This window comes from Lathyrus oleraceus, chromosome 3 (genome assembly GCF_024323335.1).
Source record: "Lathyrus oleraceus cultivar Zhongwan6 chromosome 3, CAAS_Psat_ZW6_1.0, whole genome shotgun sequence".
NCBI lineage: Eukaryota > Viridiplantae > Streptophyta > Magnoliopsida > Fabales > Fabaceae > Lathyrus > Lathyrus oleraceus.
The window spans coordinates 513709400-513729454 of NC_066581.1; the positions used below are offsets into that span (position 1 = coordinate 513709400).

At 35.2% G+C, this 20055-nt stretch overlaps 2 protein-coding genes across 2 annotated transcripts; both read right to left on the reverse strand.

The window, feature by feature from the left end:
• Positions 1 to 1126: 1126 nt before the first annotated feature.
• On the reverse strand, positions 1127 to 2826 carry LOC127128540 (probable LRR receptor-like serine/threonine-protein kinase At1g53420). The gene is made up of 9 exons (XM_051057886.1): positions 2637 to 2826; positions 2438 to 2509; positions 2266 to 2337; positions 2077 to 2148; positions 1917 to 1988; positions 1752 to 1823; positions 1576 to 1647; positions 1375 to 1449; positions 1127 to 1273 (listed from the first exon to the last, which is right to left on the reverse strand). The coding sequence occupies exons 1-9, from the start codon at positions 2726 to 2728 to the stop codon at positions 1198 to 1200; spliced, it is 675 nt and encodes a 224-aa protein (XP_050913843.1). The 5' UTR covers positions 2729 to 2826; the 3' UTR covers positions 1127 to 1197.
• On the reverse strand, positions 2754 to 7213 carry LOC127131902 (uncharacterized). The gene is made up of 4 exons (XM_051060790.1): positions 7207 to 7213; positions 3024 to 3213; positions 2806 to 2947; positions 2754 to 2759 (listed from the first exon to the last, which is right to left on the reverse strand). Exons 1-4 carry the CDS (start codon positions 7211 to 7213, stop codon positions 2754 to 2756), a joined length of 345 nt encoding a protein of 114 aa, XP_050916747.1.
• Between the last annotated feature and the right edge of the window lie 12842 nt (positions 7214 to 20055).

Here is a 20055-nt window from a genome sequence, read left to right on the forward strand (position 1 = left end):
CATGGATAAGATTCCATATGCTTCAGCCATAGGAAGTTTGATGTACGCAATGCTATGTACTAGGCCAGACATTGGCCATGCAGTGGGAGTTGTAAGCAGGTTTATGGCGAATCTAGGAAAAGCTCATTGGGAAGCAGTCAAGTGGATTTTGCAGTATCTACGAGGCACTAAAAAGAAATGTCTATACTTTGGCAAAGGAGAAATAAAAGTACAAGGATACGTTGATGCAGACTTTGCCGGTGAAGTTGATCACCGAAGAAGTACGACTGGCTATATATTTACTGTTGGTACTGGAGCAGTTAGTTGGATATCGCAAATACAAAAGATTGTTGCTTTATCTACTACTGAGGCTGAGTATGTAGCAGTCACAGAAACTAGTAAGGAATTAATATGGCTTCAAGGATTGTTAACAGAGTTGGGTTTCATGCAGGAGAAGAGTGTTTTGTATAGTGACAGTCAAAGTACAATACATCTAGCAAAGAATTCTGCATTTCATTCAAGAACAAAACACATTGGTCTTCGTTATCACTTCATTAGATCTCTTCTTGAGGATGAGGTACTAACATTGAGCAAGATACAAGGAAGTGAGAATCCAGCTGGCATGTTAACAAAGGTGGTGACAATTGATAAACTGAAGTTGTGCTCTTCTTCAGTTAGCCTGCTAGAATAATAAATTGATAAACGTTGTTGTTTGACCAAGGTGTGAAGACTGATTAAAATCACTCTTCAAGTGGGAGATTGTTGGTCAAAATAAAAGAGAGATAAAGAGAGTATGAAGGAGAAACAAGAAAAATAATAGTAAAAAGAAACAATAATGGTTATGAGAACATTAAGGAGATGTTAAATAATAACCATTCATATTTCTTGTTTTATTGGCTATAAAAGCCTTGTATCTTTCATTTGTAATCATCAGAACATAATTTCAATAAATTCTTTTAGTGAAATTGAGTTGTGAAATTTTCATGTAAGGAGAGGTTAATGAATTTATATATTTTATTTTCATTAAGTTTGTGTGCTTCCGCGTTAATTTGTTCTTCCACAAATCTGATAATATGGGGACACTATAACATATTTTGAATTAATTCCAACTATTTAATTATATGAGATATGTGTAAATTAATTGCAAAAATATACCAAAGTTTACAAAAGAAACTATAATGGTTGGCTATAGTAAAATAAAAGGCAGCAATTAAGCAATTACAAGTGTTTTAATGATGTCATAGTCCCAAGATAATCGTGCAGTTTTCCACTGATGTTGCAGTTCCTTAGAACACTGTGAAACAATAAGATAGACAACAACGATATAGTATGAGTGCCTCTCTTGCAGCCCTTTTTTACGTTCTATTTTTGAAAGAGGCAGAGGAAACAACTTACAGAGTGTGTAGCTTTGTCATACTATTAAGTTGTGGCATAGGTGCATCTTCAGGTCCTTCCAAATCACTAATTCTCCTGAGTATCACAATAAAATCAAAGCTAAGTGAACATAATTAAATAAAAGTTAAATTTCAATCTTAACTTCATCGGTATATAGTATATATAGTATATAGAATATGAAATATGAAATATCAAACATACAAGTCAGTTAAGTTTCTTAAACGTGAAATTCCAGAAGGAATAGGCCCCTTTAATCCACTTCCTTGAATCATTCTGTCAAAAGTAAAGTAACCATTGATAATTGATAATTCTTTTTAAAGCAATGCAAGAACACCTAAAGCTGAGGAAAAAACTAAAATATAAAAGAAAGTGCATACAGTTTTGTAATACTTGTCCAGTTCTGAATATAATCAGGTATCTTTCCAGAGAATTGGTTATCCTCAATTCGGCTGCATTGAAAGAGAATATGTAAATTCAAAGCATCATAGAACTATTTTGAATTTATTTGTCAGTAAACATTATCATACAAATTTGAAGCTTACAATTCTAGCAATGTAGTGAGCTTGGCCAATGTCGCAGGTAGTTCTCCACTAAAATAGTTGGAAGAAATATCTCTATATATAATTGAAAAACAAAACAGTAAATTAATTTTTAAACATTTAGCTTCCATATTTGGAGGGAGAACATCAATAAAGTAGTTACAGTGTTTGAATCTGGGTCAAATTTCCAAGCTCGGGAGGAAGATTTCCAGACATTTGGTTGTTCCACAATTCCCTGTCCATTTCAAAATTAAAGTTAAGTTGTAATGAAACCTTTTGAATTGAACACATACATGTTTATGTACTTATAAAAGGATTCTTTTTCTGCTAAGGTAGGAAATGAGAAACTCACAAGACTCGGAGAGTAGATATGTTTGCAATCTCCACTGGTATTGAACCAGTTAATCGATTTCCAAGGAGGGCACTAAGATGATTAATAAAATTGTCGTCATTATGACTTTGTATAATAGATCAAAGAATCGATGATTAAATGCCAGAAAAGAAAAATAAGAAACAAATCATACATTTTACTAATATTCATCATGGAGCCCCATTGTTTCGGAATTGTACCATGCAAGTAATTACGAGAAAGGTCACTGTAATAGAGGGGGAGAAAAAGTTCGTAAAGCAAAATAATTTATAGATACATGTGATTCAAGATATAAAAAAAAGTTCAATAATATTGTTAATTTGGATATGAGGGAGAGTTTGGGAACTACATACATAGTTTGAAGATAACGCAACCTGGTGAGTTCGGGCGGGAGAGTGCCTGGGAGATCTTGCCCTTTCAAAATTCTAAACTTACATTTTGCCATAAAAACAATGAGCAAAATAAAGCAGTTAATTCTAATATATTTCTTAGCCAGTAGATTTTAGAGGAAAAAACTGCAACAAGCTCTTCTAGTGTATAGAGTTTTAACGCACTTAACTCAGAAATCGCTTTCTCCACATCAGGAAGACTCTCAAAAGCTTTCTCAGAAGCACGTTTCACAACAGCATCTTCTATCGAAGAGACAAAATCCAACAAACGCGGCCTAAAAAGCAAAAAAAAAATGGTTGAACGATAAAATAACAATAATCGAACAAATGGTGACGAATTAAAGTAGCTACCTCCATTTTCCACGGGTGAGTTTCCATTGCATGAGTTTGGAAAGTTCTTGAGTGGTGATGAAAGGGTTAGGGTTTCGTTGGTGAATGAGAGAAGGGAGTTCGTTGCAGTAGAATTGGTTGAGAGAAACCAGATCGGATTTTTTCTTAGTGAGAGAAAGAGATTGGATTTGAGATGGGTATGTAGAGAGTGCTGGAGGGGTTTAATCGCAGGAGGGAAAACAAAAAGAACTAAGAACGAAAATAGAAGTCTGAAATTTAATTTTAATTAGACCTTAGACAGCGCTTTTGTGGAAAGCGCTTTCTAAGATATGCCTTAGACAGCGCTTTCCAAAAGCGCTTTCTAAACCCCCACCTTAGACAGCGCTTTTGGTTTTAATTTTTTTTTAATTGAAAGACTTTAAACAGCGCTTTCTCAAAAGCGCTGACTAAGGTCTATATTTAAAAGCGCTTTCTAAAAGCGCTGTCTAAGGGGGGGTCTTAGACAGCGCTTTCTAAAAGCGCTGTCTAAGACCCCCCCTTAGACAGCGCTTTCATTATTTTTTTAGAACATTTTCCGTGTTTTATTTTTATTTTAACCTTAGACAGCGCTTTCTTTTAAAAGCGCTATCTAAGATGCGCTGTTAAAAAACCTTTTTGGCGTAGTGGGAAATTTTGCGTAGTTTCCTAACAGGTGAAAGTATCGAATGGACAAATGAAATGGGTCTTCTTTTTGTCCTCTGGTACAACATAGATCTCATTTTTCACAACATCCAAGATCAAAAGGTTAAATCGTCTTTGGGGCTGCCTCACTACTTTTGCTCCATCTCCAAGTTAGACCTGATTCATACACATTGATGAGCTAATACCAGGAATGTCAGCCAAGGTCCATCCAATTGCCTTCTTATGTTCCCTTAATACTTGTAACAACTTTTATTCCTGTTCATATTCAAATTCAAATGAAATTATTACAGGAAAATTTCCATTAAATTCTAAAAATGCAGAGAGTGGTTTTAGCTCTAAAGTGTTGCTCAATGGATGGTAAAATTTCGCAGCAGGAACTACATTTACATCTGCAACATCAACTTTGTCAGTAGAAATCTCATAAGAAATATACACATGTAAAACAACTTCAATTTCAGCACAAACTCAACATAAGTGAGTATCAATACAAACATCACAAGTATAACTGTCATCAAAATTAGATAAAGAAGGGAAATCAGTAAAAAAGTGAATCAACTGCAACAAATTCTCTTAAAATTCTATTTTGATCAGTCATGATATGATTATTAAATTCAAAATCAGAATCAAATCAATATAGAATCACTATCAAATATAATATAAAATCAATAATAAAATCAAAATCAGAGTAAAATCAACACATAATCAAATCACTATCAAATCAGACTAACAAAATCACTAATGAAATCTAATGAAAAAATGATTAAAATAAAATCTAAAAATCATGAAAATTTGACTAAAAATAAAATAAAATAAAATAAAATAAAATAAAATAAAATAACGAATCTACAATTTTTTTTTGGATTTTTTTGAGAATATAAAAACAGAAAAAAAATTAAAAAAAAAATAGAAAAAATAAGGAATTTGCGATTTTGAAGGTCAAAATCCCTTAGAAGTCTCTTCAAAGGGAGTACTATTTCTTCAATTTTTTTTTTCTAAATTTTTTTGGAGCAATTCAGAACAGTAGCTTACATAGTCACCTGATAGGCTGCTGAGATAGTTACACCATATACTACAACCCTGCAAATCAACAAACAAATAAAAAACAAAACAAAATTCTAACAAGACTCTAATTTAGGATTCTAAAATTAGTTAAAATTATTAAAGAGTCCCGACAATGACGTCAATTTGATCCGCTGTCGCATACGGGTTAAAACGAGTAACTAAGAAAAGTAGTCTAGGAAAGCGACACTCGAATATCGTATCACAAGGACTCTTGACAAATTAACCAAATAAGAAAACAAAATAGGGAGATTTTGATTTAGATTTAGAATAAGTGATTATAAAAAGTGATTATGAAAAGTGATTATAAAATAAGTTGATCTACTATTTTGGTTTCCTAACTTATCATTGATTAATATAATTTTCATGCCCTAAGAGGATTCTAATCCCTTTTCGATTACAATAACAATAACAAACGCATTGATACTAATATATGATATGCGTTCCTAATTTCTGAATTAAGCAAACAGATTCCGAATTAAGCAAACGGGTTAAGAAAACGCGATTATGGAACGTATATCAATCAAAATTTATCAACACATATTCTATAGAACATGAATAAAGCATACAAGATATGAAATAAAATATTGAAAGGGAAAAGACATCTGATTGAAAATTAAGAAACCTCAAAGTATCGGCGGAAATGATTACAACAGACCAAACTTGTGAACTTTAGTTCTCCATGAAATCGTCTAAGCAATATTGTATCTTTAAAGTTCAGAATATGATTACTGTAATAGTGAGATACCTAATATAATAAAAGGGAAGTTCGGGCCCTTATGGGATCCGATCCAAAAATTAAAAAAATCGGCCCAAACTAACTATTTTAATTAAATCTGGAACTTCAATGAATTATTCGACCCTCCTTCACTCAGAATCTGCTTTTGACATCAACATGAAATTCATATCTCTTTCTCTCATATTTCCGACGCATATTATAATGCGTTAATCTGACTCCTATTGCTCAAGTTATGATATGCATATGTATCAAATAATTATTTATGCTAAAAATAAAATACGAAAATAAAATAAAGACAAAAATAAACTTAAATATAAAAATACACTAAAATAGTAAAAATAATAGAATAAAATATAGAGTTGCTTAAATATAATATTAAAAGAAGGTGTATCAAAATGCACAATCCTTCTTGTACTTACAATCTTACAATGTGGCAATTAATGTCCAAATACTTGGCACTATCATGAAAGAAATGATTAACAAGAATGCGCATAACACTTTGGCAATCATAATAAACCACGACCTATAAGATCTCTAAAGAGGAAGGTTATCCATTGTAATTCCTTACTGGAGGAGCATAGAGCCATGTATTCAGCTTGAGCTGAAGAACATGATACAATACTTTGCTTCTTATGGGATTGGAATTGCTTGTACTTGAATATTCAAGGAGCTCAAGAGAATATTTCCTTTAATATATGGAAATACCTCTTAATGCATAGCAACTTTTAGTCCTCACTACGCCAAAAACTGGAATAGACAGCGCACCTTAGAGGGCGCTTTATTACAAAAGCGCACTCTAAAGTGAAGCGAAAAAATAAGGAGCGAACAACTGGAATAGACAGCGCACTTTAGAGGGCGTTTTTGTAATAAAGCGCCCTCTAAGGTGAAGCGAAAAAAATAAGGAGGAGATAGAGGGACAACAATACAGGGCGCTTTTTAGAAAGCGCCCTCTAAGGTTACCCTTAGAGGGCGCTTTTAAAAAAGCGCTCTATAAGTCCATGTGCATTTCCAGTTTATAAAGCGCTTTTGAAAAGCCTTAGAGAGCGCTTTCATAAGCGCCCTCTTAGGCCCCCTTTAGAGGGCGCTTTTTTTCCACAAGCGCCCTCTAAGGTCCCTTTTAGTAAACATTAAAATTATAACATGCTGCGCGTTTTGTTATTTCACTCTCTGTTATTTTCGTTCTTTTTCACATTAGGGTTCTCACTGCTACGATTTTCGCTACTTCTAAGGCGTTCTCCTTCCACCTCTGTTAGATCTACGACGTTTCCTCCTTCTATTAATTCGTTGTTAGCTGTTCGATTTTGACACCATAGGTATTTTTCTAATCTTCATATTACTTGGTTTCTCTTCTGACGTTTGCTATTGTTCATTTTTGGTTTCATTTTTCTTGGTTCATACATTTATTGAGTATTCTCAACAATAATTATTGTGTTGCAATGCTAGCAATGGAGACTAGGCATTATGGGTTAAATTTCACCAACTGTTCCATTTGTTTCGAAATGAGTATGCATCGTTAAATGAGTGTCCTAAATGCGGTGTCTCGCGATATAAGAACAAGTTGTCTCCAGCAAAAGTCTTGTGGTATTTTCTTGTTATTCCGAGATTTAGACGCATGTTTCGAGTGATGTAGCAACATTTGGAGTCGGTGCTGTTCAGGTTCGACCGAAAGGAAACTAAATTTGTAACGTTCCAAATTTATCAGACCATAATCTGAACAATATTTACATGTCATTTAGGTTCTTGCTACGATTTTAACTTTGTGGTTAGCAGACAAATCTGGTCGCCGGCTTTTACTTATTGTGAGTCTGAGCTTTTTCGATAATTTTTGCATTCACATTACTATTTGTTTGGAGGGTAATAAGAGATTAATCAAAATCTCCTATTGCAGGTTTCTTCATCTGCAATGGCTTTGAGTCTTTTGGTTGTTTCAATATCATTCTACTTGAAGGTAATAATAATTTTTTTGTTTGTTATATTTTTTGAACATTTTTTTTTGTTTATTTTTATATATACATAATACATTAACTAGATATTACACATGCATTCATGCATAAATGTTTAGAAATTTGTAACACAGATTCACAGGATTATATATCAGTAAATTCTTCTTTATATTTTTGGTTTTTTATATGGATAATATATTTTATGTTGAATTTGCTCTCAGGAATATATATCACCAGATTCTGATTTATATGCGACATTGAGCCTCGTATCGGTGACTGGAGTTGTGGTGTGTAAATACAACTTTATTACACAAATGATGGTTTCTATTGTTTGTTTCCCTAACTTCATTATTATAAACTTTCAATTTCTTTCAGGTCATGGTTATTGCATTCTCTCTGGGATTAGGAGCAATGCCATGGATTATAATGTCTGAGGTACAATTTTCTTCAATAATAATATGCATGACAACCCTATATGAACAAACCTTTGTTGTAATATAATGTGATAGTTGATGTGTTGAATATATTTTACATAATAGATTCTTCCGATTAACATCAAAGGCCTAGCTGGAAGTTTTGCAACACTTGCCAATTGGTTTTTTTCCTGGTTGGTTACATTAACAGCAAATTTGCTCTTGGATTGGAGTTCGGGAGGTTTGTGTGCATTGCCTATGTTAATTTTCTATAAATATCTATTGTTTCTAACCAGAAGCTTCCTATGTTTTTATCAGGAACCTTCACAATATATACTGCAGTGTGTGTTTTCACAGCAGGATTTGTTGCCATTTGGGTCCCCGAGACAAAGGGAAAAACTCTTGAAGAAATACAACAGTTTTTCAGATGAAGTTTCCTTTCGAGTAGCACTTCAGCTAGTGTTCACTCATGTATTCACATTCATATTTTTTTTTCTGAATCAACTCATTTCATTTTTGTGCTCTTTGGTCTTGTTAAATATGAAAAATACCAAAACAGTGTGATTTTCTAATCTAGCAGCATACTTGCATTTTTGTTGTAATTGATTGATTATAAACAAATAAATGAAAGAGAGTGGTTATTATACATTTCAATTAGAGTAGCAGTGGTTTCGGTTCATGACATTTCAAATAGCAAGAGGATCATATAAACAATAAGCATATATCAGTATTTGTATTTTAATATTATAAAAGCATAAAAAGAACCTTTAGTTGCTCTTGTGAATTATAACAAGCAGCTGTATGCCATTTTCTTCTGGTTACCTCTTGTGGCTGCAACATAACCTGAAATGAGAATATGGTCACAGAGACATGTGATGCATGTAAATGTTAAATAACCACCCACTTTAGAGGGCGCTTTCCAAATTAAGCGCCCTCTAAACCCTTTAAATTTTCACTTTAGAGGGCGCTTTCCAGTAAAAGCGCCCTCTAAACCCTTAAAGGTTTCCACTTTAGAGGGCGCTTTCCAGTAAAAGCGCCCTCTAAACCCTTAAAAGTTTCCACTTTAGAGGGCGCTTTCTTTAAAAAGCGCCCTCTAAAGTGGCCCTTAAAGGGCTTAAAGAGCCACTTTAGAGAGCGCTTTCACCAGGAAAAAAAGCGCTGTCTTTACCTATGCCAGCGCCAGATTAGAGGGCACTTTAAAGCGCTGTTATAGGTAAAAAAAACGCCCTCTTTTCCCTTATTTAGCGTAGTGCCTAGGAATAATTTCAAATCTCCTAAGTATTTGATGCAAAAAAAAATGAATGAAGAGCTTTCTCGAGAGATTAAAATTAAGCTAAATCAGGAACTGCCAATAAAATATCATCCATATAGACTAAAAATTCTAAGAATATAGTGTTAGTAAATTTGATAAAGAGAGTTTGATCAGCTTGTCCCTGAAGGAAACACTGCTTTATATGGAAACACTACTTTGAATTGAGAACTTTCCATATTGATAGATACTTGACCCAACTTTGCCGAGAAATGACCAAATAGTTAACATATGTATGGTAAAAAAAAAAGCTTATATTAAGATTTGGGTTCTACACAATATTTGTAAGACATAATTATTGATTTTAAATCTTAAATTATTGAAAAAGATTATTAAAATAATAGCAGTATTTATCAAATGAGAAGACTGTATATTTTGAAAAACACTTGTAGTAATATATGAATTAAATCCAAAAAAGAAAAACAATTTTGCTATATATTGATAAAATACTATAAAACGAGTGGTAGTACAAAAAACACATCAATTCCTTGATTGACAGAGGATCTAACTAACATGCACTGTGTGTGGGGATCATATGCCTCGGTGATCAGACCTTGTACAAATGTTCAGTCCTTTTCTTCTATTTGCTGGACCAATCTAAGCGTGTTGTTGAAACAATATTCAAACCACTTGCAAAATAAAGCCACACTAGGTAGCAGCATACATGATCTTGTTTCTGCTAAAAGTATATGGTCTATAACACACTAGCACGTTTTCTTGTTATATACTAGTATGTCTTGTTTCAAACATAGGAATCAAATCTTATGGACGTTTCATAATGTGGCTTTGACATATTTAATGTGTCAATTTCACTTGTAGACATAGGGCGACAAACATGCCCATCCCGCAAAACCATGCAACAAAATGATCTTTCGCATGCTAGGCTTGCATTTCTAAAAGTTAAAAGTTACAAAAATCATTGTTAATATTTGCGCATGCAAAATACACACAAAAAATCGAAGTAGGGCGAAACGAACAGAGTCGTCTTAAACTTTTGAAAGATCCTATTTAAGAAACTAAAGTAAGCTTGTAAAATTTTCTTAATGAGTCATCTTACCTGCCGTAGGTTTCCTTGTCCACCCTCAAATACGATTATGAGAACGAATATATTATAAGGTCCAAACATAAAATATTGACCAATTTAAAAAAAAATACAGACAAAACAAATATTTCCGATAAACTGACATGTTTTATCACCCTCGGTTAAACTCCTTAAATTTTAAAAATTAGATATTGGAATGGTGAATATGATTTTGGACATATTATTTGTTGAATTGTACGTTTATACAAAAGATAATGTAATGGAAATCCCTGGATTTGTCTAAGGTTGACAGTAAATGGAAAATAAAGCAAGATAGGGACCATCATATTTGATAAATGATATTCGTAGAAGTTGCTAGCTGACCCAACTGAAAAAGTGCTAAAGGACTAGTATTTACACATAAACCTATATTAGACTTTTTAACCTTTAGTACTTCAATTTTATTCATTTGATTTTTGTTCATTCTAGTTATTGTGACTCTTAATTCTTCAACTTCTCTTCTCAAGTCAAATAAATTATGTTTTTTTTTTTAAAATTTGAAATTCAAATAGATCTCAACATACATTTTTTTATTAGTTGAAATTTATATAAGTTGAAACTCAAGTAGATCTTGATTTAGAGTGGAATTAGATGGTGGCCTTATAGATGGTTGAGTGGCTTAGGATGAATCTTGCTCAAGAAAGGGAATAATGTATATGGATTGTGAGTGAGAATTGTTTTTTTTTCTTCAGAATGTATACTTTAACTTGAGACATAAGTTAGTCTTTATAGAAGGAAAATTTGAAATTTAGAATGGAAACCCTAATTGAATGATGTCTTTTAAAGTTCTAGCTATGATGACTTGAATAAAGTTGATGGAACTTCGGATTCAAAATATAATGGTTTGGAAAATATTCATCCAACTTAAAATGTAGAAAGCATTAGTTCTGATGAATCACATTTGGATGCAGCAAAAACAAGTGAGTCGGAGGATATTATAGAAGACACTAAAACAATAAAAAGAATATGTCATTTTGAGAAAGCTCTTGAAACAACATTGATGATAAAAATGTCACAGATGAACTATCAAGGAAGGTGTGGATGTTGAGTCCGACTTTCTGTTAAACATGTGATTCCATACACAAGACGATGGTGAATTGTTGAAGCTTGAAAAATATTGATTTAAAATAAAATCATTTGTAAAATTAGTTTGAAATTTCAAAACCAAACGAGTAAATGAGCCACGGAAAATTAAAGGAAGGAAAATAACTGAAAACAAAAGAGTTAAAGGAGAAAGAAAGATACCAGAGAGTTATACAGGTTTACACGAAATTGATCTACTCATGCCTCTAAAAACTATTCTTGAGAGTATCCAATAAATTTGAGCGTTTTTAGAAAGATATGCCCACGAACCTCCTTATACAAGGAAATGAAGTTTTAAGGTTAATTTCCTACCAAACTACGAACAAGGTCTAGAGTGGTTATCCTACAAACCAAATAGAGATTTTCACGGGCTAATTAATGTGTGCAAGACCACAAGTGCACGACAATATCAAGTAGTAAAATAAGATCGAACTTACAAGGAGATGTGTATGAGTACCAAATTTTATCCTAACAGTGTTTAGGTAAAGAGGTCGCAATTTTGGTTGATTAAGTGCAAATCAAAATAAGACTTAACAAATAAATAAAATAGGACACGAGGTTGTGATAATCTATCAAGACTTACCTTATTGATTTTTTGAACTCAAACACGAGAATATCTAAACAATTTAGAGAAAAGTAGATAAATATGTACGACACACACTTTCATGGCATGCGTATCTTGACGTGTTTCTGGAATAGCTAAGCGGATTTCTCAATCCAGAGCAATTCACCTTATCACTACAGGTGCCTTGCTAGTCTATTGTTTAACAATTCACGGTCCAATATCGATTTATATCCTTTCGAACTACGATCATATCTAGGTCGGCTTTGCTTTTGCAAAAAACACAAATAAGGGACATGAGTGTCCTAGATGGAATTTGTCAATCCTGCGTAACAGGATAAATGTCTATGGGCCCAATATTGAAATGGACAAGGATGACACGGTCTATACCTTGTGTTCAATATAGACATAAGGGCAAAGGGGTAATTATGCACATAATTATTATCACAGGAGGTTTTGTCAGATCACGTGACATTTTCGTGACTTGGGTAGCAGTGATGTGTTGCTAGATACCGCTCACTGTTTATTATGTTAAATGCGTGATTTAATATAATTGTCAACGTCGCGAAAACCTACAGGGTCACACACAAAGGACGGATTGATGAGAAATAGAGTAATTAAGGAACACCGTAAGGTACGATGCACTTAAGTAGAATACGAAGTATGGTAATGTACCAAATACTTAAGTGATTTTGGCATATTATGAGATATGGGCCAAAATACACTTAAGTGGGCTTTTTGGCTTGAAGCCCACACAAGTGGTTCTATAAATAGAACTCTTGTGCAGAAGCATTGTATGGGAATACAACACAACTGAAGAGTTGGAATTTCGTATCTCTCGTTCTCTCACTCAAAGCCTTCATTTGTACCAGCTAGCACTGAGATTGAAGGAATCCGTTCGTGTGGACTGAGTAGAGACGTTGTCATCGTTCAACGTTCGTGATCACTCTGTGGATCTATATCAAAGGTTTTAATCATTATCAGAGATCTGCACCAAAGGTTTGAATCGCCACAAGAGGTAACGAAAACAGTTTTCCAAGAGATTTTCAAACAGTGTTAACCGGTTAACGCATTTGGTTAACCGGTTAACGCAAGGCAGAAAACAATTTTTTGAACAGATTTCAAACAGTGTTAACCGGTTAACACATATGGTTAACCGGTTAACGCAAGGCAAAATTCACTAACTCAGTGTTTTAAAGTATCAAGTGTTGATGCAAAAAGCGACGTCGATTTTAAATGAATTGTTCATTAAAATTTCGGCCAGGGGCGCTGCCTCTTCAACGCCGCAAGGGGCGCTGCCCCCTTGACCCCTGTTCCCGCTGACCGGGCAGCGGACCCCCTGCTAACTCTGTGTAGTGTGATCGGTCGTCGAAATTTAATTTGATTTTAATTAATTAAAGGAATTAATAATAATAATAAAGTGTTTATTATTGTCTTGTGGTGATCGGTTATGGCCTTAGTCTTCCTTTATTTTGTTTTGGGTTTTAAAATACGACCTGCGTGTCGTGCCTCTCTCTTAATCTCCCAAATGTAACTTCTTTTCTCATCTCACTCCCTCGTATGTAAAACGAGTTTCTTTTATGAAATGTAATGATATGAAGAAAGCAAAGAAGTCAGTGCCAAAGGAGGACAACCTTGAAGATCTTGCTTGGAGAAGCTTAGATCGTTGTTAGGGTAACTTAGGTTCTCTCATTGGCTTGGGAGAACAATTGCGCTAAGGGCCATAACTGTTTCATTATGTATGTATGTATGTTGATGCATGTGAATGTATGTTGATGCATGTAAGAGGCGATTTATATGATAAATAAGCCGGTGAGATCAGAAAAATTCCAATTCCCTCAAATTAAATATTAAGTTTATGCTTTCCAAGTTTTAACACTCATCAAGACTAGTATCGAATAATGTAGGTTTCGCCTACGCGAGGTGCATGTTCTATATTAGTAAGGTGCGATGGGATAATTGTAATATCCAACTGTTAAAGCAATGGGTCAAACTTAACTAAACAAATTATAATAAGATTATATATATGTTTAGAAGCAAGAGTTGGGAATGATCCATATGGTGGATTGGAATAAGGAGTTATTCACCCAACTGAAATTTTCGAGAGTTGTATGAGATACAATTGGAAGGAGTTCCTACCTAAATAACCTAGTTTTGTGTAATCCGCCTACGCGGACTTAGAACGAAGTGAAATATGGATCTCGACCCACTAGAAAATCTTCCAACAGGATTTTCCGAATCAAATGATGAGGGTCATTTGTTTTGAGTAAAATAGTGGGAGCATGTTTAATTAAAGGCCTAATTAAATATGTCAATGATACTTATATTTTCATTAATCCTTGTGTAGATTACCATGACAACAAACACCTCTAACAACATCTTGCGATCAATCCTTGATAAGGAAAAATTGTCTGGGACAAATTTTCTGGATTGGCACCGAAACCTGAGGATTGTCCTCAAACATGATAAAAAGCTGTATGTCTTGGAGACACCTGTTCCTGAAGAGGAACCTCCTAGTTCTGCACCTAAGGCAGAAAGATATGCTTATAAGAAGCATGTCGATGATGCCAATGAAACTGCTTGTCTCATGCTAGCTACCATGAACTCAGAATTGCAAAAGCAACATGAGAACATGTCAGCGTTCGATATGATCGAACACCTGAAAATGCTCTATCAAGAGCAAGCAAGGCATGAGAGGTTTGAAGTTTCAAAATCCCTTTTTCAAGGAAAGTTAGCTGAGGGAGCCCCTGTAGGTCCCCATGTGCTCAAGATGATTGGGTATGTGGAAAACCTTGAGAGATTGGGTTTTCCCCTCGAAAAGGAACTTGCGACTGATTTGATCTTGCAATCGTTGCCAGATAGTTTCAGTCAATTTGTCCTAAATTTCAATATGATTGATATGGACAAATCTCTTCCTGAACTGCTCGCCATGTTAAGAACTGCCGAGCAGAATCTGAAGTCAAAAGGGAAGTCCATTATGATGATCGGAAATGGAAAGAGACAGAACAAAAGGCCCACTAAGCAGGGTGATAAAGGGAAAGGCAAGGAAGTTGCCAAACCTAAACCCACCGTTGCTGCTTTAAAGCCTAGTGGAGGCATAGCAAAAGAAGGCACCTGCTTCCATTGCGGTAAGACCGGACACTGGAAGAGGAACTGCCCAAAGTACCTGGAAGATAAGAAGAATGAAGTAGAGACTTCAACTTCAGGTGTTTTTGTTATTGAAATTAATTTATCTACTTCTGCATCTTGGGTATTAGATACTGGATGCGGTTCTCACATTTATACAAATGTGCAGGGGCTGAAAAGAAGTAGAGATTTGGCAAAAGGTGAAGTTGACCTACGAGTTGGCAATGGAGCAAAGGTTGTTGCCTTAGCCGTAGGAACTTATGAATTGACTTTACCTAGTTGTTTAATAATTCAGTTAGAGAACTGTTATTATGTACCAGCAATTAGCAGGAATATTATTTCCGTTTCTTGTTTGGACAAGTTCAGTTTTTCATTCATAATAAAGAATAATTGTTGTTTAATTTATTTGAATGATATATTCTATGCTACTGCTCAAATGAACAATGGATTATATGTCCTTGATCTTGAAATGCCAGTTTATAACATTAATACTAAAAGGATGAAAACTAATGAGTTAAATCCAACTTACCTTTGGCATTGTCGATTAGGCCATATAAATGAGAAACGCATTTCCAAAATCCATAAAGATGGACTCTTGGACTCTTTTGATTATGAATCATATGAGACATGCAGATCTTGTTTAATTGGAAAGATGACAAAGTCTTCATTCACAAGAAAAAGGTGAAAGAGCTAATGATCTTTTGGCCCTCATACATACTGATGTATGTGGACCACTGGACATACCAGCCAGAGGAGGTTTTCAGTACTTCATCACATTTACTGATGACTTCAGTAGATATGGATATGTGTATTTAATGAAACACAAATCAGAGTCCCTAGAGGCCAATATTTTTGGTACTTGTATCGAATTATTTATTAATAATAAAAGGTATTTTCTTTATTATGGTTGATTAATAAAGTCCCTGGAATAGATAGTCCGTTTAATGTATTAAGTGTGACTTAATCATGAGAACACATTAAACATAAGGACACTATTCTTAAAGTATCCGTAGTCGAGCTTTAGTGTGAAGTGGGATAACATTAAAGCATTAAGACTATTATGTTTGTAGACTGATGATCACATCTCATGGATTATGGATAAGGAGTTATCAAGTCTTAAACATAGGTATGAATATTAAGAGTAATATTTATACCGAATTGACCCGCTATGAGAATACTATATAGAAAGTTATGCAAAGTGTCATAAGTTATTCTCATGGTGATAATAGTGTATACCACTCTTCGACCTGAAACCACTATGGATCCTAGATGTAGAGTCGAGTGCTTTATTGTTGATCCAACGTTGTCCGTAACTGGATAACCATAAAGACAGTTGATGGGTATTCCACAAAGCATGCTGAGGGACATGAGTGTCCTAGATGGAATTTGCCAATCCTGCGTTACAGGATAAATGTCTATGGGCCCAATATTGAACTGGACAAGGATGACACGGTCTATACCTTGTGTTCAATATAGACATAAAGGCAAAGGGGTAATTATGCACATAATTATTATCATAGGAGGTTTTGTCAGATCACATGACATTTTCGTGACTTGGGTAGCAGTGATGTGTTGCTAGATACCGCTCACTGTTTATTATGTTAAATGCGTGATTTAATATAATTGCCAACGTCGCAAAAACCTACAGGGTCACACACAAAGGACGAATTGATGAGAAATAGAGTAATTAAGGAACACCGTAAGGTACGGTGCACTTAAGTAGAATACGAAGTATGGTAATGTACCAAATACTTAAGTGATTTTGGCATATTATGAGATATGGGCCAAAATACACTTAAGTGGGCTTTTTGGCTTGAAGCCCACACAAGTGGTTCTATAAATAGAACTCTTGTGCAGAAGCATTATATGGGAATACAACACAACTGAAGAGTTGGAATTTCGTATCTCTCGTTCTCTCACTCAAAGCCTTCATTCGTACCAGCTAGCACTGAGATTGAAGGAATCCGTTCGTGTGGACTGAGTAGAGACGTTGTCATCGTTCAACGTTCGTGATCACTCCGTGGATTTGTATCAAAGGTTTTGATCATTATCAGAGATCTGCACCAAAGGTTTGAATCGCCACAAGAGGTAACGATTCTATCACTGATCATGCCCATTCGTAAGGATCACTAAATGGAGAAATTTTTAAATTCCGCTGCGCCTTGGATGGCAATTCTCCTTCAATTTCATCTGGTACATTGGAAGACAATGAAGACTGCTAGCTATTGGAGTGCTTGTTTAGATATGGCCATCCTTATTTGATGCCTTGATCTTTATGATGTCTAGATATTGCTCACTGCTTATGGATCATTGCTTGATTAAAGTCCGAAGGAAAATGGGTTTCTATATGACATTCTTGTCTGTTGGATTGCATCCCGTTGGTCAAATCTTTTCAACTCTTAAATTTGAATTTATGCTTAGGGTAGTATCTTCATTCCCCCCCCCCCATCTTAAATTTCTAAAACTCTCCCTCTTTTCAAAAACTTTTCTTTACTTGAGATTTCAAACTTAGACATTGTTTAATGATTAGAAACTTTGGCCTTATGCCATTGAATTTTCAAACTCTTTCTGAATGGAATTCGTTTGTAGGCAAAAGTTCCAAAAGGGCATGTAAAGGTAGTTTTTTCTTGATCTTCGGGGTGGATTGGTATTTGGAAGAATCTAGAGTATCCATCTAGATAACAGAAGTAAGAGTGTCCAGCTAGACGCTCCAACATTTGGTCTATAAATGGTAAAGGGAAATGATCCTTCCTGGTTGCTTTATTTAATTTTCTATAATCTATACACATCCGCCATCCTCCTTCTAAACGTTTTGCTACATGTTCGCCTTTATCGTTTTGCACGACTATGATGCCTCCCTTTTTAGATACTGCATGCACAAGGCTTACCCACTTGCTATCCGAGATCTGATAGATTATACCTGCCTCAAGTAACTTAAGAACTTCCTTTTTAACAACATCACTCATTATAGGGTTTATTCTTCTCTGATGTTCCCTGGAGGGTTTTGAATCTTCTTCGAGCGAAATCTGATGCGTGCATACGGATGGGCTTATACCTTTCAGGTCAGAGATATTATATCCTAAGGCTGAGGGATATCTTCGTAAAACGTCTAAAAGTTGGTCCGTTTACTCTTGGCTCAAGGTAGCTCTGACTATGACTGGACGGTTCATCTTTTCATCGAGGAACTCATATCTCAGGTTCTTAGGCAGTTCCTTAAGTTCTAAGGTTGGTTTCTTAGGGCATGGCATAGGATCTGGGGTAAGGGATAAACATTCGTAAAGGTTATCATCGATGTAGAGTTTCTTAAAGTCATCATCTTCCATTATGGGGGTTGATGGTAACTTAATTGTTTTGATAATTTCTTCTTGTTCTAATTCTCTAACACATTCATCAATGATATCTAAGGCATAACAGCGTCTCCCATCACAGGTGCCATAAGAAATTTCGAAAGTATAAATTCTATTTTCTCGTCACCTACCTCAAATGTCAACTTTCCTTTCTTGACATCTATTATGGCTCCTGCAGTCGATAAGAATGGTCTACCTAGAAGGATTGGTATATCATTGTCCTCTTTGATGTCCATGACAACCAAATCAGTAGGGATAAATAACTGACCTATCCTAACAGGGACATCTTCTAAGATGCCTATCAGATACTTAACAGATCTATCGGCTAACTAAAGTGACATCTTAGTGGGCTGTAATTCTCCTAAGTTTAACCTCTCACAAACTGCTAAAGGCATTAAGCTCACACTAGCTCCTAGGTCTAGAAAAGCTTTTTCGATGACATGATTACCCAAAAGGCAAGGAATGGAGAAATTTCCAGGATCTTTATCTTTGTTTGCTAATTTGTCCTCGGAAATAACATTACATTCCAAAGGCTTCGGATCGTCAAGTCTACGTTTGTTGGTAAGGATGTCTTTGAGAAACTTTACATAGGAAGGTATTTGGGTGATGGCTTCTGTGAAAGGGATTTCTACATGAAGTTTTTCTATAACTTTAATAAATTTTTGATATTATTTATTGATCTGGGTTTGTTTGAGTCTTTGCGGATATGGTATAGGTGGTTTATATGGCGGGGGTGGTACGTAAGTTTTATCTTTAGGTTCTTCTCTTTTTTCTCGACCTTCCTGGTTTTCAGGTTCCTCTGGTTCCTTTACTTCGTCCATGGGTTCGGTTCATTCCTTAGAAGTTTCGGGTTCACTCAATCTAGGGTTTGGTGGCTCATCATAAGCGTTCCCACTTTGTAGGGTAATGACATTGGCTTGTCCTCTCGGATTCTGTTGAGGTTGTCCAGGGAACTGTCCTCCAGGTGTAGTTTGAGGGGCTTGGTTTAAAGCTACCTGAGAGATCTGGGTTTCAAGCATCTTAGTATGAGTAACTATTTGGTCAACCTTGGTTCCTAACTGAGTAATCAATTCGTTAACATGAATGTTCTGGTTCATGAACTCCTTGTTTTGTTGGGTTTGAGCGGTGATAACATTTTCCATAATTTTCTCAAGGCTCGACTTTGGTGGTACAGGTTGCATAGGTTGATTTGATCTTGGGGCTTGATAACTAGGTCTCGGAGGTGCATAATTTTGGATAGGGTTATTGTTTTTATAGAAGAAGTTCGGGTGATTCCTCCATCCGGGGTTATAGGTATTCGAGTATGGGTTCCCTTGGGTGTAGTTCACTTGCTCAGAGTGGGTTTCGTTTAATAGACTGCATTCTGCAGATTGGTGTCCTTTGCTTCCACATATCTCACAATCCGACGAAACTGCGGCTACAGTATTCGGGTTTATGCACATATGCTCGACCTTAAGGGCTAATGCGTCCATTTTAGCTTGCATCATGTCTATAAAGCTTAGTTCATGCACTCCTCCTTGGGCTTCCTTCTTCTCTGCTGTCGCTCGTTCGACTCCCCATGATTGATGGTTTTGAGCCATATCTTCGATGAGGGCACTAGCTTCAGGATAAGGTTTGTTCATCAGAGCACCGCTTGTGGCAGCGTCGATGGTCATCTTCGTGTTATAGTGAAGTCCATTATAGAAGGTTTGAATGGTTAACCAATTTTCT